At 54.6% G+C, this 25,461-nt stretch overlaps 1 protein-coding gene across 1 annotated transcript in view; it reads right to left on the bottom strand.

The window, feature by feature from the left end:
• The window catches only part of Prex1 (phosphatidylinositol-3,4,5-trisphosphate dependent Rac exchange factor 1), a 149,321-nt gene that overhangs the window by 18,880 nt on the left and 104,980 nt on the right, over positions 1–25,461 (bottom strand). The window contains exons 11-25 of the mRNA XM_050151083.1: positions 20,048–20,148; positions 18,872–18,975; positions 18,676–18,725; positions 16,077–16,152; positions 12,835–12,907; positions 10,348–10,490; positions 9,270–9,362; positions 8,420–8,568; positions 6,762–6,847; positions 4,532–4,668; positions 3,895–3,994; positions 2,163–2,350; positions 1,686–1,847; positions 890–1,100; positions 196–472 (exon numbers count right to left, since the gene is read on the bottom strand). Coding sequence (XP_050007040.1) covers positions 196–472; positions 890–1,100; positions 1,686–1,847; positions 2,163–2,350; positions 3,895–3,994; positions 4,532–4,668; positions 6,762–6,847; positions 8,420–8,568; positions 9,270–9,362; positions 10,348–10,490; positions 12,835–12,907; positions 16,077–16,152; positions 18,676–18,725; positions 18,872–18,975; positions 20,048–20,148 — 1,950 coding nt within the window. The remainder of the gene's footprint in view (positions 1–195; positions 473–889; positions 1,101–1,685; positions 1,848–2,162; positions 2,351–3,894; positions 3,995–4,531; positions 4,669–6,761; positions 6,848–8,419; positions 8,569–9,269; positions 9,363–10,347; positions 10,491–12,834; positions 12,908–16,076; positions 16,153–18,675; positions 18,726–18,871; positions 18,976–20,047; positions 20,149–25,461) is intronic.

The following is a 25,461-nucleotide window of genomic DNA, read 5'->3' as shown; positions in this document are numbered from 1 at the left end:
TGCCCCTCACTTCCTTAGAGAAGGCTCTCCTTGGAAAAAAGGGACTTGGTTGTCACAGATGCTCAAGGCAGCAGGTGGATAGAGCCAGGCAATGCTGTACAGGACCTGAGGTGCTCAGAGTGGCCGCTATGAACAAAGATGGCTGCAGAGAGGGTCGGGCTAAGAAGCCCCAGCTGCCCTGGGGCCAGGCCTCACCTATTGATCTGGGTGACATACTGCTTCATCTCCTTGAGGGCCACGTCCAGCTTGGTGAACAGCTGCAGGTACGCATCCTGGATCTCACGGTCTTCCTGTTTGAGCAGAAAGCTCAGGCCCCGGTCTTGCTGGTTGGGACTGCTACCGGCTGACCCGAAGCTGCCGTCATCGAGACCCTGGCCTTGGGAGTCCCCGTCTACTGCAGATGTGCATTTCCAGGCAGGGGCAGCCATGGTGGTAATACAGTGCTGTGTGTAGGCCATGGGGTTCAGGTGGCCTGCAGTGAAGGTGGGGGAGCTTATGAGAAACAGGTCCCAGCTCACACAGAGGGAACCCTGCCTGAACCTCTGCACAGAGGAATACAACCACAACTATGACCTGTCTGACACTCTTAGAACTAGGTCACCCTGAGAAAAGAGCTGTTGATAATACATTCTAACTACTGAGATCTTTTCTCCTACCTAGAGTGCAGACGTGATGGCCGGTACTCTGGCAGCCATATTCTACCATGAGAGGCATCGTGAAGACGAAAGACTCAAACAAAAGTGGCACACAGAAAGATAGGAGCCTGGGTCCCTCCCTGGTGACTGTGGAGCCACTGACACCATCCTGGATAGTGGCCTCTGGACATTTTTCTGCATCCTCATCTGTAAGGTGAGATCTAATACAATATCTAAGAGACGCACGCAAGTACCTTGTTCTGGGTCAAGGCCGATGAGGGAGGGTTTGCGTCCGAAGCGGATGCTGAAGGACCTGCCCACCGAAGGGGTGGTCTTGGGGTAGGACACTTCCATGAGGTTGACGTGACAGTTGGTGGGGCAGAAGTCCAGGCCACACAGCGGGTGGGGCTCCAGGGGTGCCTGCTTGAAGGGGGGGCTGACCCTGCTCTTCAGTTGGACTGCAAACTGAGAGGTGGGGACAAGGGAGCATGAGCTGGCATCAGTGGGTCCTTGAATACCCCTGGAGCCACTTTATCCTGGCCTCTAGACCCGACATTCCCGCTTGGAGAAAACAGGAGCGCCGTGAATGAAGTAGGTCCCCAGAGTGTCTCTCACAGGGATAGCCTCGCAGGACCTGTGACACCGAGCACTGACAGGTTCTCTTCTCTAGTTTAGCTGCTGTAATATCTTAGGAACCATGTCTCCCGACCCTCAGTTATGAGGTTCAGGCACAGTTACCTCCTCATACTACAATGCTGGGGCCAGAGCAAAGCAAGGGACACACATAGAGCCAGGAGCACCCTGGGAGGCCATTTGGTCAGGGGATGCTGCAGCTAGAGTCATAAGCCATCTGATCACCAGCAGTGAAGGCCCAGCCTCAGAGTGAAGCTGATATGGGCAAACAGATTCCCACAGGAACTGCTCAGGCACCCAGATATGACCGTGCCTGAATGGCCATCTACAGTCTGCCCACGACTGAGCCCATGAAGCTTAGTCTCACTCGGGTGAACATGGCGGAAAAGCTGGAAGTGGAGCGTGGGCAGCAAGTACCTCCTGGTAGCAGTTGATCCTCTGGCTGATGCTGCCCAGCTTGGTGTCGCAGATGTTGTGGAACTCGTAGTGGGACATGGTGATAATGGCGCTACTCATGGCCATGAGCCGCCCACAGTTCTGCACGAAGACACTGTCATCGGCAGCAAAGGCCTCAAGGATCTGTGGGAGGGAGGACAGCTTCTGAGCATGTCTGTGTACCAATGGGGGCAGAGTGTCCTTACCTGTGGGGCCCCTTTCTGTACCGTGACACCCTAAGAGGTTGGTGCTGTGACACACCCATTTTGGAGAAGGGAAAAGTGAGGCTAAAAGGATAGTAACCATCTTCCCCAGTTCCGCAGCTGGTGAGCACTGGGGAAGGGACTAGATGCCAGGCAAAGGAATCAGCTACCCTGACCTGGGGCCAGAACATAGCCAGTCAGGGCCTGAAGGGTGGAATGGGGATGCCTGGGGTGGGACTCGGGAATAGGGTGAGACCTTGGCAGCCAGGCTGAAGCAGCCGCGGGGTTCCACGATCTTCTCCAGCACGTGGCATTTGGCTCCGGCTGTGCTCATATACTCGTAGACCACACCGTGCTCCAAGTGCACATTGTCCACCGTCAGGCTCACCACGGCACTGTCCTCATGCAGGCTCAGCTGGGGACCCAGGGACAGCAGAGGCAGGGCTGGAAGCCAGAGGGGCAAACTACATTGAGACTAGCACTGCACCCTAGGAGCGAAACTGCCACCTTGAGCGGGCTGTGGTGGGCTTCACCCGCTTGCTGGTCCACTAACCCAACCACCCTCCCAAGCGCTGGCCCAAGTACCACATTCCCAGTGGAGACTGACCCCACCTGCCCACTTTGGTGCCACAGACAGCAGGGAACTGCCATCTGGATCCCCACTGTCTCCATAGAAGGGAGGGAGGAGACATTCTTTCTCAAGTGGACTCCAAGTTGCCAGGGCCACCATGTAAAGAGCCACCTGAGAGGCTGAGGGGTGCGAGGTGATAATCGAGCCAGTGCTGAAGCTTGCTGACTCGGCTCAGCCCACACCCTCCTGCGGTCCAGCTCCAGGAAGGACTTCTGTGTTTAGGACATAGGGGGTGACCTCTGAGGAGGTGATGACATCGGAGTGAAGGGAGAGCAGTGACCCAGGCAGTGCACACTGTGTGAAGCTGGGGCAGAAATATATTCAGCTAGATGCAGAACAGAGGGCAAAGAAAGAAAGAGAAGGGAGGCGACACCAGAAGCCAGGCTGCCCCAGACATGCATGCACGCACACAGGTACACACGCGCGCGCGCGCGCGCACACACACACACACACCAGGCTTTGGGGGCTGAGGTCAGGATTTCGTCTTGCCCCTGAGCAGGGAGAAGGCCACAGAAGGCTCTGTTCTCATTTTGTGAGGACACTGTGTGTGAGACACGTGGCAGAGGTCAACCAGAAGAGGACAGTGAGCAAGCTGCTGCAATAATCCCGGTAAAAACCAGACCAAACCAGTCCCAGAGAAGGTAGTGAGAACTGGTCAGATCCTGGGTGTGGAAAGAAGGGCACAGAGTGTGGACAGAGTGCCGCAGGAACCAGGGAGGAAGGACCAAAAAGAGGCCGAGAATCCAGAAGGATAAAGATGAACCAGGGGCAGGTTTGGGGAAAGCCAGTGTCAATGTGGCCACAGTAAGTTTGTGGTGCCTGTCAACAGCCAGCGGAGGAAGTGAATTGACTGATAGAGAACCAAAAGGCACTCTAGAGGGGACACTGCAGGCCAAGACAGGACAGTGACCCACAGAAGACACACACTTCTGATCCCATAACCCATGGATCTGCCGCAATGTCAGCAAGTGGCCTGTTAAGTAAGCAACCAACGAGTCAGTGAGGAGTAAACGGGAAGAGTTGTCATAAGGGTCCTTGGTGGGCAGACGGAGGGAGAGTCAGAAAAAGAGTTGTCAGGACTGGGCCATCAACCAGCAGGAGAATCAGGAGCTGAGGCAAGTGAGAAGTTTCTAGAAGCCAAAACAGACAAGTCAGGGGACCCCCAAGAGTCCCAGAAAGAGAAAGGACCAGGAGAGACTCTTCTGGGCTGCGAGGCTCCAGTGTGAGCGGTTAAAGATGGGGTCCCACACTGAGCTGTCACAGAGCCAAGCGGACTGGCACAGGCTGCACTTCTGAGGACCAAATGGGATGGACCTGGGACCCCAGACTGAAGCTCCTCCCACCCCCAGTCCCTTACCTGAGTCAGAATGGTCCTCTTCCTGGGGGTCTTCATCACCCTGACTGGCCCGCGCCTGCTGAGCATCCTCATGGCTATGGTAGACCCACTGGTACAGACCCTGCAAAGAGCCACTATCAGTGGACCAGGCCCCCAGTGCTCAGAGGGGAAGGGACAGGCCAAGGCGGGTCTGATGCCCATCCATGAGGCCACCTCTGAAGAGACCTCTAAAATGCTACTCTGGAACACGGGCCACACTCAGTCCTCAGTTTGGAACATGGGTTCCACATAGGAGCTCAGGAGTACGGGCTTTGAAATCACTAGAGGCACAGCCAAAGTGTCCCCCCATCTCTCCTAAATCCCGAAGGCCAAGAAGCATGACTGGCGCATAACAGGCACTGGGTAAACACTTGCTGAGAGTGAGTGTGGACATCAGAGCGACTATTAACATCTACCAGAACCCGGCCCCCATCCATGCAAGAGCGGTTTCTACAGTCAGTGTGGCTCGTGGCACACAGCACATGTTACACACTACAGTTACAAAGCCCCATTTGTAAAGGGCCCTTCCCACTCAGCTCAGCAAGGAAAATCTACGCTGGCAGGGCTCACGTCCCAGCCCAGATCTCCCCAGGCTCCCACCTTCTTGCTGAGTGCTCACCAGGGCCTCCTCCCGGCGGTTGCGAAAAGCTTGGAAGTGCTCCAGGACCTCGAGGGCGCCATCATTGGCCACGTTGTTGCCATTGACCTTCAGGATGCACTGGCCTGCACAAAGCCCAGCAGCTACAGCCTCGGAGCCTGGGGAACAGGAGCACTTGAGGCCAGAGCCAGGCAGAGGAGTCACGTTCAGGCTGCCCCCGCCAACAGCTGCATTTAGAAGCTGTGGCTTCTCCCACCTGCCAACCAGAGAGCTGCCACTGACACCCGCAATGGGCAGGGCAGAGCTGGTGTCCCCATTTAGTGACAACTGGCAATTAGCCCAAGGTGGTACCTCAGACCCCTGTCTTTCAGAACCCTGCATGACGTCATAGCGAAAGACCAAAGCCAAGTGACAGAGAGAAACACCAAAGCTACCTCAGGGCACAGGCTCAGAAAAGCCAGGTCACAATATGGTTGCCCGACTCAAGCCCATCCCTTTCAACTCTACCACAAGGCCCAAACAGTGGCTCTTGACCCAGGCTTTTGTGAGTTAAATGACAAGTCTAGAGACAGACAGAAATGGTCGGCTGCCTCTGCTTAGGAGATGTGCAGGCCTGGAGGACCATGGTCAGTGCAGGCCTCAGTCTCAGGCTTCCAACTGTGCAGCTACCCTGCAGCCTACAACGTGCTACCTCACTTCTCTGGGCCTCAGTGACCTCATCTGTGGCATTCATACACAGCACATCTCGTTACGGGACTCTGGGAGACTCAAGACGTCTGGGCATGGGAAACCGCTGGTACTCACTACGTGCCAGCCCTTTCTTAGTTCCAGCCAAGGTCTCACACGCTGACGGCTGGACCCCGGCAGATGCTGCTGGGAGGCTACTGAAGCTTGAAGAGATGGGGAGAGGGAGGTCTTGGTCACTGGTGACAGGCCTTCGACAGGGACTGGGAGTCCCTGTCCTCTTAAGTCGTCACTCTAGTTGGGTGTGAATGGTTTCACTCTGCCCGTCTGATGTGATGCTCTCTCCAAAGGCCAGAGCAATGGTGCCCATCAACTCCGACCCTGAGCCACTCTGAACCTTTCCATCTAAATCTACCAACTCAGGCACTTTCTTACAGCTGAGAACCGCCAAGTGACACGGCCACACACACTGTGAACAACCACAGACGCCTCAACAGCTACTCGGGCAGAGTCCCAACCCCCCTCCCGCCCACCTTACCTAGCTCTCTGAAACCTGATGTGGGGCCCCTGGCATTCTCTGAGGCTGCCCTGGATCCTACAGGATGCCAACAACATCCACATCTGGCCACTAGATGCTATAACATACCTTCCCTCATGGTGACAACCAAACACTGCCTACAGACAATGCCAGGGATCTCCTGGAGAGGGAACAAACTGGCGCAGTAAGAAACGGCCTTTTAAAGATACATGCGATACAGCCCACTGTAAAATTCTGTCAGATCCTAGCTGCCTTCACTGATGTGTGTTCTGTTAATTGGCGATCTACAGCAGCCCCAGGGGCTGGAGAGATGGGTCGGTGGCTAAGAACACTGGCTGCTTCTCCAGAGGGCCAGAGTTCAACTCCTAGCACCTACAAAGTGGGTCACAACTGTCTCTAGCTCCAGTTTCAGGAGATGCTACACCCTCTTTCTGACCTCCACAGACACTGTGCACATGTATATACGCAAGCAAAAATACTAACAGATAAAATAATAAAACTAAAATATAATCAATGCAAGTAGAACCCTAAGTAGAAAGGAGAAAATACAAACGTTAAAGGGAGTCACTGGGAGATTATCAGGAAACCAGCATCAAAGGTCTCCTGGGCCTCACAGACAACAGAACAGCACCTTCAACAGCCCCCAAAGAAAACCAGCACAGACCATGGGGGCATCAGATTGGTCACCCATGGGTTCAATGTGGCTCAGAAGTGATTCTGTGGGGCCTCCAAATTCAGAGTTCTGGTGCCTTTTGGATTCTATGCCTGCCTGCCTGCCTGCCTGCCTGCCTGCCTGCCTGCCTGCCTGCCTGGGGGGACATCCAGCCCATCTAAATGGCATGCCTCCCTTCCCCCGCCTCAGTCCCAGCACTTTCCCATGACTCCTGGTTGCTCCTTCTCCCATCCTACAATGGCCTGTGCAGGTCCCGGCTAGAGCAGTAGATGCCGGAATGCAGGAGCATCAGGCCCATGTCTCCCCATGCGCAGAATGCAGCCCCAAGAAGCTCCGCACACCAGGCTCCAGCTCACCTCTACCCACAGCAAAGACACACGGCGGGGCTGCTCCTCGGATCTGGAAGGACAGGGCCTCTGGGTGGTCAGGGACTTTGATGGTCCTAGCAGGCACAGGGGCAGGGACAGGCTATGAGAAAAAGAAGTGTGGCTCCCACTCCCTTAGAAGTTCCTTTCTACCTCTACCCTACCCTATCCCCAAGGCCTCTTAGAAATCAGCCCTGAAAGGAATGGTACCCAGAAACACAGTCAACCAGATCCCCAAAGCTCATGGCAAAGAGTCAAAAGGCCATCAACCAAAGCAGAGAGGGACAATGCCAGCCGAGAAGGCAACACATATCAAGGGGAGGCACCGGCTGGGGGTATGGGTATCAAGAAGAAGCACCAGCTAAGGGGGTGGATATCAAGGGGAGACACCAGCTGAGGGGGTGGATATCAAGGGGACGCACTAGCTGGGGAGGCATATATCAAGGGGAGGGAACAGCTGGGGGATGGATATCATGGGAGACACAAGCTGGGGGTAGCAGGTATCAAGGAGAGGCACCAGCTAAGGGGAATGGCAGGTGTCACTTATCTTGAACTGCCATGTAGCTGTCGCCCTGTCTCAGCCATGTCCCTACCACACAGTATGCCTACCTTCTATGCCTACCAGGCAGAAAGAATCGCTCTGAGAGCCTGTTCTCAGAACTTTAAACCCTGAGGACATCCACCTCTGGCACCTAGCAGACAAGCCTTACCTGTCACCTTTCCCCCACATCATCTCTTCTTACAGAAATAGTCTAAACCAGTGGTCCTCAAACGTCCTAACGCTGAGACCCTTTCATACATTCCTCATGTTGTGGTGACCCCCAATCATAAATCATTTGCATTGCTATTTCATAACTGTAATATTGTTATAGTTATGAATTGTAATACAAATCTCTGTTTTCCAGTGGTCTTAGATGATCCCTGAGAAGGGGTCGTTTGACCCCCTCCTCCCCGCTGGTCCACTGAAAACTCTCCACAGCTCACAGCCAACATTTGGATCAATTACAGGGAATTATGGCACCAAATACATAATCTTAAAATATAAGTATGCCCTCTGCACTATATCCAGACGTGGTCCACCCTGACCTGCAAGCTGTGCAGCTGCCAGCTTGCCACCTGTGTCTACCTGCAGCCCTGGGGAAGCTTCCATCTCCAGTGGCCATCCATGGGACCTTGCCACAGGCATAAGGAGCCACAGGACTTGGCCCCTCGGCTGTATCCACCTCTCCTGTCTCCCACTCCACTCCAACCCCTCACTGCCTCTGTCCCTCTACCACACCGTAGACAAGGTGACCTGGGGGTCTTTGTGCCAGATTCTTCATCCTTCCAGAGCCCTCAGCTCCAGGATTCCCTCCCCGACTCTCAGTAATCTCTGAGAGCCACCACAGTCCCCGGTGGCATCTCTCTGGCCCCTATTCTCTGCACACTCTGTCTTCTTCAACCATACATATCCACCGCCATCTGACTAATCACCTCACTCCTGTCCCCTGTCCACACCCCAACTCCACCTGAATCTACGGACGGTAGGAACTGAATCTACACTGACGGGCCTGTGTCCACAAGTCTGAGACACCACTCACACACACGTGCACTTGGGACACCTGCAGTTAGATCAGGAAGACCTGAGTTCGCTTTGGGGCCACACTCACTCTTTGGCCTTGGTGGCCACCAGGAGGCGTAGCGGGCGGCGGGAACAGAAAGACTGGTTGAGGATTGTCTCCACCTCAGAGAAGGGCCGCAGGAACACCAAGTCCTCGTTGATGGAGTAGATCTTCCTCCCCACCTGCAGGCCAGCCATCTAGAGAGAAGCACCAGGAAGCTCATTCATTCCCTCTGGACGAGTGGTAAGAGGTGTGTGAGCCCAGGCTCTGAGCTCTGAGCTGTAAATAAAAGATCAAGGAGGCAAGGGTGGGTGGCAATTCCCATGGGAGGAAATGGTCAGGGCCAGCCACTGCTTGTCATGGCACAAAGGTCAGTGGGGTGGCCACTTTGTGACCATGAGAATGTGACCAAGAATGTGGAATGAACATCAACATGACCCAAATGTCTAGCCCCCCCGCCCCCCACCCCCACCTCCTGCTAACCTAGTAGGCCATGAGGTGCCCCAGCCAAATGAGAAAGAACCCCTTCAAGAGAGACTTCTGCTTTCCCTGTACATCCCCAGGAGTACAGCAGGTGGCGCTGGTGGAACACGCCAGAACCACAGTCCCATTTCCTAGCTACCCTGCATCTCAGACAAGTTCCAGACTAAGTTCCCCATAGAAGCAAAATAGGAAAGGCATCAGCCGGCATCCCAGAACCTGCTGAGCTGCCTCACCTCCAAAGACATGAAGACATACCCGGCTGGGACACTGCCCCACTGAGTGAGTGGCCACCCCGGGTTCTCACCTCTGCCAGCAGACATGCTCAGATGGGACACTGCCCCACTGAGTGGACCCTGGGGTCTCACCTCTGCCAGCTGGGACACTGCCCTACTGAGTGGCCACCCTGGGGTCTCACCTCTGCCAGTGAGCCCCTCTGCACAGACTTCACCACCACAGTCTTGTTCTTCTCCTCGAGATCGAAGCCATAGTCGTCTTCCTGCGGCGGGATCTGAAAGCCCGAGGCCAAGACGCACTTGAGGCAGTGAGGTGGGAGCAACACCACCCTGCTCACCAAGGACTACGATCCAGCAGCTGGGGCCCCAAGTCTGCAGGGTAAGGGTGCAGACTGGACTGCAGGGCCAAGCCAGTGGACTGGAGTGATATCAGAATGTCGTGGGACACAGTAGGCACAGAACACATCTATGTCGAATGAGGGGATACCACCCTCTCGTCCCAGAGGCCAGTACTGATCACCTGTCGGCTTGCTTCTCCCACCCTCCCACCCCTGCAGCCCAGAGAGAGTCTCTCTGCTGTCCTCACATCAAGGGCTCAGTAGCCCTTTAACACGAAGGGAAGACATCCTATCTGCCAGAAGAATGGGTAAAAGGGAACTGGGGGGACACTTTCCCCAGGGCAGGATGGCCAGGAAATGTGCTGGGATCCTGGGAGTTGGCGTGCGGGTACACACAAACCCACAGTGAGTCAGCAGGAGCTCCGTGGGCACTGGGGACACTACTGAACCTGCCCCACCTGTGCTGTTGAACGTGACTGGGGGGGAATGTGCTCTGCAGGAGGAACGTCAGGGGGAGCAACAACCGAGAATCTCAGAAATGGGGGAAGTGTGCCAGACAGCAGGCACAGCACCCAGGTGGGCTAAGATACCAGCATTCCTGATCTAGCAGGGAAATGTTCCCGACTGCAGACCCTCAAGGCTCCTTAATGCAGGCAGGACACAGACTCCTGGAACCTACAGTGCCGTAGGTAACTAGGGAGGCACCGTGAGGCTATGGGTGTGGGGTAGATGAAAAAACAGGAGCACCTGCGACCCCAGGTGGGAGGAGTGCAATCTTGGCTGGCACGGTGACCTGGCTTCCTGGGCCCGAGACTCGTGCTTAGAGCTGCATGCCCTGCTCTGGCCACTGGCTGAAGCTGCTCCACTCCCGAGCCGCAGGAGACTCGGGAAGAAAGGTATGGTAGTCCCACTGTGCTCCTACCAGTAACCGCTTGGCCAGGATGTTCTCCACCAGCTTGAAGTCATTGCGAAGCTGTTTGTTCTTGCTGCTGGTCCCCTCCATCTCCTCATCGGCGTGGAAGCGGAAGTATTGGGATTCATCCTTGAATTCACTCTTCTCGAGAACTGTAAGCCACAGACACACAGTACGTGGTCAGATGGCAGTGGCTCGGCAGCCTTTGCCAATCGGCAGCCACAGGCTAGAAGCAAGCCCTGGACAAATGTGGCTTGGCCGAGAGAGTATTATACTAAAGCAAAATTGTGTACCGAAGTGTGAACGCCACATGAAGGGCAAGCTATCTGATTCTTTAAAAATCTGACACGGCTCAAGCCGTGCGCAAGCATTAAGACCCGAGTTCGGATTCACAGTAGCCATATAAATAAATGCCAGGTGCAGCCCAGGTCTACCCCAGCTCTGGGTTCAGAGACAAATCCTGTCTCAAAAATCAAAATGAAAAGTGACTGAGGAAAGACATCTAATGTCCACCTCTGGCCTCACATGCACATGAACGCAGTCACACACATACACACTCAGGCTGGTTCCCAGCACCCACACTGGGTAGCTCACAACCACCTGCAAGCCCAGCTCCGGGGGATGTGATGCACACGCGGGCACACACACAAATTTAAAACAAGAAATCATATTAAAAAAAAAAAAAAAAAAAAAGACCAGGCATAGTGGTGCACGCCTCTAATCCCAGCACTTGGGAGCCAGAGGCAGGTGGATCTCCTAGTTAGAGGCCAGCCTGGTCTACAGTGTGAGTTTCAGGACAACCTGGGCTACGCAGAGAAACCATGTTTTGAAAAACACAAGAGAGGGTACAGCAAAGCCCAGAGTTAGCAGCTGTCGAAGGCCCATGAGGCTCTGGGGTAAGGCAGCCCGAGCACAGACGCCTCCAGACCCCACTTCTTCAAGGTGGCGGTTCCTCCTCCTCCAAGGAAACTACCTGTGTGTAAGTGTTCCTGAGTTATGTGTGTGTTCCTGGGTCACCCCATCACCTCTTCAGAACAGACACACAAATTGCTACTTGCATCTGAGCAGGGCAACCAGGCTCCAGGCAGCCTGCTTATTTAGTCTCCATTGTAAACATGGGGTTAGAGGATTCCAGAGCTGGAGGAAGAGTCAGCGCTGCATCTGAGCCGTGAAGTCCCAGTAGACATGGCAGTACTGAGACTTCTGAGTCACCAGCACAGCCAAGGGAGGCCCTGTTCCCTCTTCCCAGCTTTGAGCACACAGACCTGGGTTCAAATCCCTCCATCTAATACTTTAATCTCTTTGTGCTTCAGCTTTCTCCTCTAGCAGAATAAGGAGACCAAGTCCCTGGGACGGCTCTAAGGCTGCTACAGTGAGCCTCGCTTTCCCTCTCTGCTTAAGTCCGTCCCTGAAGACTCCCGCGGTTCTGAGGCTCAGTTCAGACGTGGCGGGAGGTGCCATCCCTTCCTCCACTCTGAGCTAACCCTGCTCTTTTGCCACAGCCACACCCTAACTTTCAGCCCTTTCCTATTTTAGCACATATTTGAGTTCGTGGCAGGGTGCGGGGGAACTTCAGAGCCTGCCATCTCCCTCCCTGAAGGGCCCTGAGGGCATCAGGGCTGCCCAAGTACCCCTCCTTGTACAGCATCCCCAGACAGCTGCCTTCCGGGAACAAGGCTGAGTGGACCACAATTATCCTCAGCCACAAATGAGAGGCTCCTGCAGAGGACAGGCGGCAGGGCCAGTGCTATCAGAGGGTACAAACGGCTTCTGAGAAGGAAACAGCCCCAATGGGTGGCCAAGCCTGGTCCCTTCAGCTGAGGCAATGGGCAGCAGAGGGGACAAGACTGTAAGGCTCCTAACTGAGGCTACAGGGGAGCTAAGCCTAGGGGGAGTGAGCTAAGGTGAGCCTAGACCTGGGCCATGGGCACAGACAGACAAATGGCCCCCAGCCTATTTTCCTAAATAAAGTTTTATTAGCACCTAGCCACACCCCTTTTGTTCCAGTGTTGTGGCGGCTTCAGCGCCTTCTGCCTGGCCCTTTGCAGAGTAAGTTCACTAACTCTGAGTTACAGCAAAGCACCTGGGGGCAGGGAGATGACCTGAGGCCTGTCAGGACCAGTCTCCTGCCACCAACTCACATTTCTGCAGCCTGTATCTGTGTCCAAGCCAGGGCAAGCCACCACAGCACCTGTTCATCAGCATGCACAAGACATGTTGGGTTGTCTGATACACAGAGTGGGGCACACATGCAAATATGCCAGATTCTGAGCCCCTCCATGGCACAACTCAGCACCACACCGGGCACACAGTGGTCACCCGTTGAAAGGAGACAGAGACTAGAAGGTAGAACACAGTTCCTCCAAGAGGACCAGCAACAGTGATGGGAGGCACCTGGGGGCAGGGGAGGCCAAGGCACAGCATTCAATGCTGAGACACCACATACACAAAGCTGGCTCCCGAGGCCCCAAGCAGAGTTCTAGGCCCTGCACTTACCATGGTGCATGAAACCGTTGTTGCACAGACCCACGCCAAGCGCCACTGCCTCCTCTCGTGTCTGGCAGTCCCCCTGCAATGAACAGAAGGGGATGCCATGAGGGGAGCCAGCACTGAGTCCTCTAAGGGCAACCCATGGCAGGCTGCCACCCGGGAGACACAGGCTGCATGAGGACAGAGATTTGTCATACTGAATATCAAGGTCGCCAAACCTGTTTGGAACCTACTCCTAATGAACTCCTAACAAGGGAGTCAAGCTGTTAGATGTTTCTGGTTGCCTAACAACGGCTCTTTCCCGATCCCTCCCTAGTAAGGAAACTCTCGCCCCCTTCCACAACAACCTGGGTAGTTAAAGTGGACACAAGCAAAATCCTCCAGCAAGGGCAGTGTGCTAAGTCCCCTGTGCCCACAGACTGCTGCCCGGAACAAAGGAGTGACACCCGGTGCTTCTGCAATCATTCTGGATCAAAATGTGACTGCAAGGTAAACTACAGCAATGGTGGCAGAGCAGAAGGACACAGATAGTGTGGTTCCCAAAGACCTCGTGTACGCCTTAGTGTGCCGGGCCACCAACCTCTGTGCTGCTCTCCTGAGAGGCACAAATCCCAGTCTGTTCTGCTCTCTACATCTGTAGACGTGTCCCTGGTGGCAGAAATGAAGTCTATGGTGCCTGAGAAGCCTGCAGCGGCTTCTGCAGACCTCTGGAAAGAGGACACCAGTGACAAAGCCGTGTGAGGATGTGATGGCATCATGGGCAGAAGTCCGACTCATGCGGATGCCACTGAAATACTGACGGCTGCGCGTTTCTAGATATGTGGCCTCCGACAGTCACCTTCATTTAGGTTTTCTATCTTTACAACATGTCAGCAGAACTTGGGACACGTGGCTGATCTCGAAGGATGGGGAGCAGGGACCTGACTCCTGGTGCCTGCCCTTAGTTCCCACCCCTCCCCAAACCAGCATATTTGTGTTGCTTGCAGTTCAGGCAAGAATTTGGATTCTCCTCTTCCCCTACTTTGGCCTCCCAAATGCTTGAAGCACAGGTGTATCCCAACACAACGGATTTAGAAAAAAAAAAAAAACACCTCACTGCTAACCAGGTAGAGAGAGGCCAGAACCTTAGCATGGAGTTGGGCAGGCAGGCTCAGGCACAGCTGCCGACTGAATCAAGGACTGTGATTGGGAGCACCTCGACAGCTAGGGGCCAGGCTCAGAGGCTTCCAGACACACAGGCAGCCAGCCCTGCATGCAACTGTTACAGTACACAGAAGAGAAGGGCTGCCAGACACCTAGCCAAGCAGGCCTGACCTTCCTTGTAGAGAGGGTGGAGGAGGGTACTCCCAGCCAAAGGAACCTGATTGCTTTTTCAGCAGCTGTGAGGCCAGTCATGAGGACCAGGTGTAGGGACTCCAGAAGGAGTTGTGGGGGCAGACTGGGGACCCTGGAGAGGGGCTGAGAGACTCTTGGCCTCAGTGCTCACAGTATTATCAGCTGAGGATCACAGAGAAGACAAACAGCTCCTAAGGGACCCTAGGCCAGTGGCAGGGGGATGGCAAAATTGGAGTTAGGACAGAGGAGGCAACAGGGAGGAACAGTCCGCAGCAACTGCCCCTACCCGTAGGGGACTGACTGCCAATCCAGGTAGCCTTGGCTGGGTGTTTAGTCCAAGAGGACTAGTGGGCCTCTGGAGTCCACTTGGCTTGTAAAGGGCTCAGAACCAGCCTAGCCTGCCTGTCCTATCAACAGAGGAGCCAGAGGCCAAGGACACAGGGTAAGCCATGGTGACAGATATGGGTGCCCCAGATGAGGACAAATTGGAGGGGGAGGGAGAGGACAACTTGGGCAGTGTCCTCTAACTCATCTCTAGTTGCTGCTGTCTCTAAACTGAGAGTCATGGGGTTTCCCCCAAGCTCCTGGGAGCAAAATGTGCTCACCCCTGCCTGGCACACACCCCTGCCTGGCACACACCCCCACCTGGCACACAGGAAAGCCATCCCCATCTCGTCACCTGGCTTTTCAAGGGACCAGTGGAAGCAAAACAGGGTTGGATGCACACAGAGAGGCACAGATCACCACAGACACCATGCCCACCATGCTCCATCTCTCCACTGACTGACTCCTTGACAGCTGGGGAAACTAAGGCACAGTGGGAGGGCTGATCCGGGTTGCCCGATGACAAGGAGGCTTTCTGGGGGTTGTGTGAGCCATCACAGACAGGGAAACCAAGATTCCAAAGGGCAATCACTGGCCCCAAGGTGGTGGCTCTGCCACACTACATTTATCTGTGTCCACTCCCTGCATGGCTCATGTGGCCCCTCCTGTAACTAAGATGATCAGACCATTAGCAACACCATCTGCTGGGCCCCAGTGATTAATGCAAGGGGTGCTCAGGGGACGCAACTGTCCACTTTCTCTGCCCTGCTGCTGGCGCTGGCCCTTGGGTCCAGAAGGCACAAAGGAGGAAGGCCAGCATGTGCTACCCCTGGTCACCATCAGCCCATGGCGGTGCATCCCCACACAGCACTCCCTATCTGGCTGTGCACTCAGAACAAGTCACATGACCTAAGCCTTAGGCTCCCCATTTGTAACACTGGAAGGTCAGTGCGTCCTGAGGGTCAAATAAGATGACACACCACAGTCTGAGGTCACACATAGCATGGCTGGTTTCTCTGAGCTAGGTACTCCTGACCTTTAGGGCCTCAACTCTGACTCACCACCCATGCATGTGAACCTGTCCCCAAGCACCCCAGGCTGGATCCTGAGACATCCAGGACCCCTCAACACTCCTGGTCTCTTTCACATGGACTGGATTAAGCATTTAAGTGGGGCTCCTCCCGGTGGGTGACACCTGAGGGGACAAACCATTTGGACAGGAAGAACTTGAGGCATTTCTCCCTTAACATTACGTGAAATGAAAAGGCTCAACTCTCCCTGCTGCTTGCCTTTGCAGTTCTGTGCGGGTGCAATGCCTGGAGCTGGGGCTGCCACTGTGTGATGAAGCAGCCAGCCTGAAGACCGCACAGTCGGATGGCGGGAAGGTAGAAGGCTGGGCGTAAACACCGTCACTGAGCACCAGGACACTAAATGAAAGGAAGCCGCTGCCCAGAGACAGAGGTTCCCTGTGTGGTCACACTGTAGACACAGAGAGCAGAAAGGAGCTGGACCTGCCCCCAGCTACGCTGCTGTCCCCAGCTACATGGCTAATCCCAAACCACACAGAGTCTGGGGCCGCTCATACTCACTTGCGCCAACAGCCAGTCCACCAGCTTGCTCCCAGGGACCACGGATTTGTAAGTCTTCAGGTGGTAATCACGGTCCCTGGGGAAGAGGAGGACAAATGAGTGGTGGCATGGGAAGGCATGTTGGACAACGACTGCTGCATGGGGGGGGGCATGTTGGACAATGACTGGCTGCATGAGGGGAGCATGTTGGACAATGACCGGCTGCATGGGGGGGGCATGTTGGACAATGACTGGCTGCATGGGGGAGGCATGTTGGACAACAACTGCTGCATGGGGGGGGTGGGGGCATGTTGGACAATGACTGGCTGCATGAGGGGAGCATGTTGGACAACAACTGCTGCATGGGGGAGCATGTTGGACAACAACTGCTGCATGGGGGGGCATGTTGGACAACGACTGCTGCATGGGGGGGGAGGCATGTTGGAAATGACCGGCTGCATGGGGGGGAGGCATGTTGGACAATGACCGGCTGCATGGGGGGGCATGTTGGACAATGACCGGCTGCATGGGGGGGCATGTTGGACAATGACCGGCTGCATGGGGGGGCATGTTGGTTTCTGGAGCCTGCTCCAGCTGGAAGATCTTCAACAGACATGGAGAAGAGGCTGACCCACTCCTGACTTATGGGCCAGCTGCCCCACCAGAAGATGAAGAGAAGGCCTTGGGCTGCAGACACTCTCTAGCCCAGGGGACCTCTTTGTGCAGTCATGGCTCTTGAGGCAGCTTTGTCAGCACGGACAGGTTTGCCCTAGGGTGGAGTGCCACACTGAGGACCATGAGCATCGTACAGCACCAGATGTCTCTACAGCAAGGACCTCTCCTGGCCAAACATCCACAGTCCACGGCTGGGGAACCTTGATTTTCTAAGAAGCATGAGCGAGGCTCCCCGGTTCCTCTGCCTTGTTTTGGTGCTGACACACATGTGTTCAAAAACACGTGGCTAAGGGCAGGCTGGGCTCTAAGAACAGAGCAGAACCTAAACCTGGAGGGCACAGGGGTGGCCTGGTAAAGTACGCACTCTACATGGCTAGCCTTTGGAGCTGTGGGACCTGAGCAGTCAAACAGTGACAAATTCAGCCTTAAGCTGACAAACACAGAGTTCTACAGCTCTGGTTGGAGCCGCTGAAGTATGTTCAGGATTAGGTATGGTCAGCTGTGAGATGAAGCAAGGATCCTAGTACATCCCCACCACAATCTAAAAAAAGAAAAAGGAAGTCAGGCCAGCAGGTTGGAAGGCCCAGGGAAAGCCAGTAGGGAACAAACAGGCAGAGGTCACAGAGCTAAGAAGGCTGTTGGGCACCAGCAGAGGCCACAGGGACCCAGGAGGCCACTGGACACAGGCAGAGGCCACAGGGGCCCAGGAGGCCACTGGACACAGGCAGAGGCCACAGGGGCCCAGGAGGCCACTGGAATCCAGGAAGAGGCTGGGCCCGTCTGCCACTACCTCCTAGGACTAGCACAGAGCAGCAAAAGGAATGAGAGAGGAGGCAGGGCTGTGGGTGAAGCATTTGCAGGGCCTGACCTCACAGACCACGAACTGGATGGATGAAGTCCCTGGGACAACAGTCATGTCGCCCTGTCCTTGTCTCTCCACCCACAACCACAGGCTTCCTAACAGAGACTGACCCACTCGTTTCTGATGCCAGGAGCCTACGAGCATACTTTCCGTGACTTCAGCACTGTAACTTTAAGCTGCTGGCGAGCCCGCTGGCTGGAATAGAAACAGTCACTCAACAAACACTAGTGCTGGATTGCGCCACTTGAGGTCAATGCCCTGCCACATAGCCATTTGAATTCAGGCTCAAGCAGCCCATAAAATCAAAATAAAAGTTTCATTAAATTAAAAAAAAAAATCTGCCAGGTGGTGCTGGCACACACCTTTAATCCCAGCACTTGGGAGGCAGAAACGGGTGAATTTCTGTGAGTTCAAGGCCAGCCTGGTCTACAAAGGACAGACAGGATTACCCAGAGGGACCTAGTCTCAGAAAAGAAAAAAAAAGTCTAGACTCCGTATCCTGGAGCATTTGCAAACCTCATGGGGACAGGTGTCCCTGGGGGTGACAAACACAGGCACAGAGCACCAGAAAGCATGACTCTGTTCTGGGTGGGACACAGGGAGGGGGCCAGGACAGGCTCGAGATGGAACTCAGTGGCGGAGCATGTGTCCCTTCCTGGGGCCCCCATCCCAGGAAATTAAAATGTAAAGGCAGCCAGGGAAGCCGACCTGACAGGAAGGCTCTGGGAAGCCATGAGAGCCAAGGCTATGTAGGAGAGAGCATCCCACAGCAGCAGCAAGCACAGAGGCCCTGAGGTGCATCCCACTTCACACCCTGCCTCAGACAGGAATGGTAAGGCACAGGAAGGGGGAGGACTGTCCAGGGTCACGCAGCTGGGAACCAGTATGTAGATCCAGTCAATGTCAACCTGCCCCTTACTATCCCTGCAGCACACCCCACAAATCCACTCACTTCATCCTGATGGCCTGACAGAGGAGCTCAGTGATTAACCCTGTCTGATGGAGGAGCCTGAGTCTCAGAGAGGTCCAGGTACTGGTGGGGCCATGCAGATACGGTCAGGAAGGTACGCCATGGGGACTTACTTGATCACAGGGGTGTAGAGGCTATGCAGACGGCAGTAGAGTCTCACGCCCTACAAGCAAGAGCAAGGTCTGAATCAGCTACATCATCTAGACTGCTGGGAAAATGAGGGCAGGCAGGGGCGGGCTATAAGGGACATAGGCTTGTTCTGCAGGGACCTCCAGCTGGATCGGGGCCACAGGCTGAAGGACATCCTACCTTGGACATGATGTCCTCCAGCTCGCTGCGAGCCTTATAGGTGCCGTCATCGTAGCGGAAGCGATACATCACCTGCTCGTTCTTGAACTGATGCTTGTCAGAGACTGGAAAGACCCAGGGACTGGTGAGGCTGGGAACACCCTCCACCTCCACCCTCTGGTCCCCCAGTACATTGAGGGACTTGAGAGACACAGCCTGGGCAGGCTGACACCTGTGGACACCTCTGATTTGCCCTGTCCTTTGAATGGGAAACAAGCACTCCAGGGGAGAGCCCACACAGCTGGGATCTGCACAGATATCCTCCTATTCTGCTGGGGACTTAGACCCAGACACAGATTCAGTGTACAGCCAAAAGTCCAAATCTCTAAGAACGAAGACGCTTTACTCCCACCTGGACACTCAGTGGCTTCTGGTTGGCTCGGGGGACCCATACAACCGCCAGGGTTGGGCCAGGGCTTAGTGTGGCAGGTCTGTCCTCTCCACAGCACCAGCCATGGCTGGAGTCATTCGACAGTGACCCCCATGAGCTTTCAGACCTCACAGCTGAGTCTTTCCCCAGCTCCGAGTCACCTGGTCTCACTTCCTACCATGCCCCTGTCCACTCAGGAGGCAGTCTCACTGCCTTCCTTGCTGCTCCCTGTAGACCACTCAGCATCCCCCTGCCTAGATGATGACCTAGAGCCCACTTGCCTCCCTCATTGCTAGGGGAGGTACCCCCAAGCTCCTGCCCAGAACTGAGCCCCCAACCACACTGACCGCCACTCTGTGCTCTCCCAGCTCAATCATGCCTCACCGATACCCTCTGCTCCCTTCTTCGTCTCCCCTCCAAGCACAAGGTCAGCTCTGTGAGGACAGGACCCTCCATCTGTCCCATTCACAGGCGTGCAAGCAGTGTCTGCTGCAAGGGACATGCAACAGACACCTACGAGTTAGCTAAAACCTAAGCAGAGGGCTTGTTCTTTCTGGAGGGGCAAATAGAAAGTTCTACCCCCTGGTCAACTGTTGTGAGGCATCCTCCCTCGCTGGTGCTCAAGGAAATACTCATTCTGCCACCTTGGAGAAATGTCATGAGGCAGCCGTGGTCCTGGGTCACCCCTTCGAAGTATGGGAGCAGACTTCTGGGGAAAGGGCCGCTTCCCCGCCATCAAGCTACTGTGCCACACCTCTTCCACTCACCATGGTGAATGATGCCATTCTCCAGCAGGGCTTGGCCCAAGTTGATCCCTTCTTCTGTTTTGCTGATCTCGCCTATTTCCAGGAGCCAGGCGACAAACTCACTGCCAGGAACAGAAGATATGATGAGATGGTCCCCAGCCCTGGAACCAGAACCAAGCTGGCCTGGCCCCACCCACCCCAGGAATGATAGGCAGATCTTCCTGCAGGCACACAAAACCAGGAGCCATGGCCCAAGAGACAGTGGTTTACCTGTGCCTTTTCAGGTGACTAAGACCAGTCACACACAGATCTGCCTCATCCACCCTGGAGGTGTTGTGGGGGGAGGGGATGAATGAATGGGTGGGTAGCAAGCACATGAATGGATGAGCGGATAGGGGCATGGTTGGAAGGATGGTGGATGTTTGGTAAATGGAGGAATGATGGGGGCAGAGATGTGTGAATGAATGATTGAGAGATACACAACAGGTGGTCAGATGGGTGGGTGAGGGGCTAGTGGGTAGGGAGACGTATAGATAGAGGGTGAAAGGAGAGAGGGATGGTTGATGGTTAGCAGATGAATAAAAGATGGATGGATGGATGGATGGATGGATGGATGGATGGATGGATGGGTGGGTGGGTAGATGAGCAGATGGATGGGTACATGGAAGGACAGGTGGGGTGGCTTAGGAGAGTGTGAATGAATAGTTGGGTAGAGGGTGGGTGGATGGATGACAGATGAATGGGTGGTGTGTAGATTATGAGTGGGTGGATAAAGGGATGACAGGTAAGTGGAAGGTGGGTAGGTTATGGATGGATGGATAGTGGATGAGTGATGGATGGGTGTGGTTAGACGGAGGAGTAGGAGGGTGAAGGAATGATGGACAGATAGAGGACAGGTGTCGGACGGGTGGTGGGGAAGGAATGGGTAGACATGACTCCATGGTAGATTTGTGGATGGAGGCATGAGCCAAGGGACAGACACCAGGCCATGTGATGTGAAGGCAAATGACAAGAATGGATGACAGATGAACCATCAAAGAGATCAACGCTGGACAGATGAGTAGATATGGAGTCAGGGGGAGGGGGCTGGCTGAGTGGACAGGAAATTCTGGGTGGATGGTGAAGTACACACGGATAGCTGGAGGAGGGTGTAGCTAGATGGGGGTGAGCAGATACTAGATGGGGGTGTATGTATGTGTGGAAGTAGTATGTAGACGAAACACACAAAATCAGCAGGAGGCAATGCCAAACCCAGAAAGCTGACTGGAGAGATGGCTCAAATCACATGCTCCCTATCCTCACAATAATCCAATAGCTTCCCCTTTCATCAGAAGGGACTTCAGCCCTGCCTCAGTTGTCCCACACATCTGCCCAGATATATGTGCACCTTCATCAGCCACCCCCAATCCACATCCAAAAAAAAAATCCAACTAGGGGCTGGTGGCTCAGAAGGCAGAAGCAGGTGAATTACTGTGAGTTCAAGGCCAGCCTGGCTACAGAGTGAGTTCCAGGACAGCCTGGGCTGTATAGAGAAACCTTGTCTCAAAAAACAAACGAAAGAAAGAAAGAAAGAAAGAAAGAAAGAAAGAAAGAAAGAAAGAAAGAAAGAAAGAAAGAAAGAAAGAAAGAAAGAAAGAAGTTCCTAGACTCCGTCATGCGTCGGGGCCTTTGCAATTGCTGCTAGTCTACCCCGAAATGCCCTTCCCTGGCTCTTCTTTCCATACCACCCCCAGGGCCCGACCCAGCAGCCCACCCATCCTGATACCCTTCCATTCTGTGCCAAGCAGTCTCTGCAGCATGGCTTAATAAGACTTCTATGTGAGTTCATCAGTTTCCTTCCCTGCCCACACAGACACCCAGAATGCAACCCCTGGATGATGGGGTTGATCTTATTTGTGGCTCTTTCCCTGACACACTCTGGAACTCAAGAGTCCTCTATGCAGCAAATGAGGAATGAGCAAGAAGGAATGTTCTAGGGTCCACAGGAAGGTTGGTGCACGGATGAGACAGGTGAGCTTTTCTGGCTCCCGGTGACAGTCCAGGGGTCAGACTCAGCCAGGCCTCTGAGGTCCCAGCCCCTGTGGCCACGTGAGCTCAGCAGATTTCAGCTCACTGGAGTCAGCGGAAGAGGGTGAGCCCAGAGCACGCAGGACCTACGGAGCGTGGGCAGCAGTGCCCGGCCCCCTCTTTATGAAAACCAGCTGTCCCACCTCCGGCTACAGCAGGGGGCGCTATTTTTAAGCTTTCTGTGCTGGCAGAAGAAGGACCTGCCCTCATGTAGGTAGCAACACTAAGAGGCATTCAGAAAGCCTACAGGACACCCAGAGAGGTGGAGAAGAAATAGGTACATTTCTGGAACCCTAGGTGGGAACTTTCCAGGTTCTGTGTCCCCCTACGCGACACCCCTGCCCCCACCTCTGATTCTGTTCTCAAAGTCTCAATTCTTGGGATAAGGCAAGAACTGCCAGCAACCCCAGAGGGCAAACAGATGTTGGTGTGCCCACTCTCATAGGCTGGAGTCCGGAGACCCAGTCAAGGGCTGTTTACCAGCTGTCTTATCCAGGGCCACCCCTAACAAGGGGTCTGTAGCCAGAGTGGGGACAGGAAGTATCCCAAAGTGGCTGCAGGGGCAGAAGACAGATGGAGGACAAAACAGAGCAATTGAGTGGTGACTGCCCACGCTGGGTCCTGCTACCCTTTGGGAAACCAAGCTGGATCTTTAGCTTACTGGGCAGAACTGAAGCAAAGCTGCCCCTTTCTGGGGAACAAGATGCAGCTGGACGCAACTCAACAGGATGCAGCTCAAACAACTGGTTTGCTTGAGGACATCTGGAATTAGTGGGTGGACTTTTTAATCCTGTGAAACTTTAAACTGGGACCCAGGGGGTAAGGAGATAAAGTTAATCTCTTCTTCCGCAGGAACCTTGAACTCTGAACGGGGGTGCTGGCCAGGGGAGGGGGGGAGACTGTGCCAAACCAGCCAAAGCTGAAGCTATTGCTCCAAGAGCCCATGGCAACCCTGTGGGTTCAACTCTCCAAAAGGGGAGCACTCAATAATTCCTACAAAGCTCCCAGTTGTTAAATGCAGCTGTCGAACCCCATATTTTCTGAACCCCCTCTCCAGGCTTCCACTTGTACTGGGCCAGCAGGGTCTCAGGGTGGAGGAGGGGTGTTCCGAATTAGACATCAGAACGTACAACACTCCAAGCAGGGAACGGGGATCTGACGGTAGCTCTGGGTTGGGTTATGAAGGGAAACAGGCCCAGGCTTCCAGGAAGACGTTCCCTCTGCTGTGGGAGGCACTGAGACCAGGTGGGGTACCCACTGGTGTAATGGGACTGAGATGGATGTGGAGTCCATGCACAGCTAGGCTGCTTCCACTCTCCCTTACCCTGCCCAGTGGACATGGTTCAGCCTGCTGCAGGTCAAGGCCAAGGCTGGGCACAGGGAACACCTGGGCACACTTCTCATTCTTTCCTGAGAGCCACCTGACCAGCGGCCCCTGTGCCACATACTCCCCAGAACCGAACATCCTTTTGCCTGTCTCCTGCACAGGCCGAGATCTCCAGTGCCTAAAGCCTGGGTTTGATATGCGCGCCTGTGAGTCCCATGAACACAAAGTCCCTGCCGATGTCCATGGCAATGCCTGTTCACGCCCTGTGTGTGCGTGTAAGGCCAAAGGTCAATGTTGGTCTATCTTCCTCTATCATTCTCTACCTTATTGTTTGAGACAGGGTCTCCACTGCAGTTACGCTGGCTGCTCAGCAAGCCCCATGGATTCCACCTGTCTCCACCTGCTCCCCAGCACTGGGCTCCCATCTGAGTTCAGGTCCTCATGTCTGCACAGCAGCATTTTTACCCATCACACGCATACACACACACACACACGTGCACACATACAAGCACATGCGCGCACATATGCACACACGCATATGCATGAGCGTGCTTCCCACAGCACACAGATTCTATCACTGAAATGTGAAGTCTGCTACTTTCTACATGGAGCACAAACTGGCCACTTCTTCCCACCAGTCCCTGTACCATGAAGCATGCATGGCCCAGCATGTGTTCTCAGTGCCCTGGCCAGCACTGTGCTTAGCGCTTCTGCATTCCCACTGGGTCCTCCAGCCCTTCTTCTTCCTTGTCATTGACTGAGACTGAGAGACATTAACCCAGTGTCCAAAGTCATCCAGCAGGAAGATGGGGAGTAAGACAAGGCCTCAGTTTGACTCAAAGCCCTGCCCTAAAAGGTTATGAAGATAAACCAGACACACACAACCAGGGAGTCCCTGTCCAGCAGCAGACAGACATGGAGAAAGCAACGATGGGGGAAAGCAGTAAATACGGAAGAGAGATTAAAACGAAGCAAGCATGGAGGCAGTGAGAAAGAACACCAGCTCTGGAGTCACCCTGTCCTGAGTGCGAATCCCATCGCCACACATGGCAGTGTGACTTCGCACAGAACCTTTTCCCTCTATATGCCTCAGTTTCTTCCCCTTTAAAATAGGGACAATGGCAGTGACTCGCCTCATGGTGTTGTGTGAGATTAAAAGCGATGGCCAAATGTGAATGTCAAAGATCTGACTGAGTGAGGGAGAGACCCGTGTCCCTGCCACCTATCAGTCTTACAGAGGGGACCAGGGCTCCTGGAGATTTCGTGAGCCACATATTGGCGGGGAAGGAGTGCTGGAAGCCCAGACAGGTGCAGAAGGAAGCCAAGCCTGAAGAAGCAGGTTCTCTTAACGGGAAGTCAGGTCCTCTGGGCCCCGTGGTTACATGAGCCGCGATGCTGGCTGGGGTTCAAATGGGCAGCGAGAGGAATCTCCTCTAATCCTGAGGACAGCCGGGCCTCAGAAGCCTTAATCACAGACAGGTTATCCCATCCGGCGGGGCTGGCAGGAAGGCTCTCCAGTGCTCCCCCAGGCAGAAGTGGGAGAGCTGCTAGAGAAAAGCCTTCTATGAAGTGGAATCAGGGATTAGCAATGGAGACAGCCAGGGGCCCCTCTAACATTTCAAGCTCCTGGACCCAGGTCTCTCCTTTCCACAAAGCCTCAGAGAGCCAGGACTGCTGAACCCCAAGGACAACGGCTGGAGCAATCCAAAAATCCTGGTTTCCCCAAAACTCCCACCCCTAGCCTGGGCCATCTCCTAACTCCACAGGCTGCAGTGGACATGAATACTCAGGCCGACCCTGGGCCATCTCCTAACTCCACGGGCTGCAGTGGACATGAATACTCAGGCCGACCCTGGGCCATCTCCTAACTCCACGGGCTGCAGTGGACATGAATACTCAGCTAGACTCTGTATTTTCAATTTCTAAAACCAGGCTCCTGTTTGGCTCCTTCCTTCACTGTCTCCACCCATGTCTTCACCTAGCTTATAAGAACCGACCCCTACCCAGGGCTCCCACCTCTCTCTCTAACCACTGTCCACAG

The sequence above is a fragment of the Alexandromys fortis genome, unplaced genomic scaffold (genome assembly GCF_014885135.2).
Source record: "Alexandromys fortis isolate MF-2015 unplaced genomic scaffold, M_Fortis_MF-2015_v1.1 scaffold_27, whole genome shotgun sequence".
In the NCBI taxonomy this organism is placed as follows: domain Eukaryota; kingdom Metazoa; phylum Chordata; class Mammalia; order Rodentia; family Cricetidae; genus Alexandromys; species Alexandromys fortis.
This window is presented reverse-complemented; position numbering and strand designations above follow the sequence as displayed.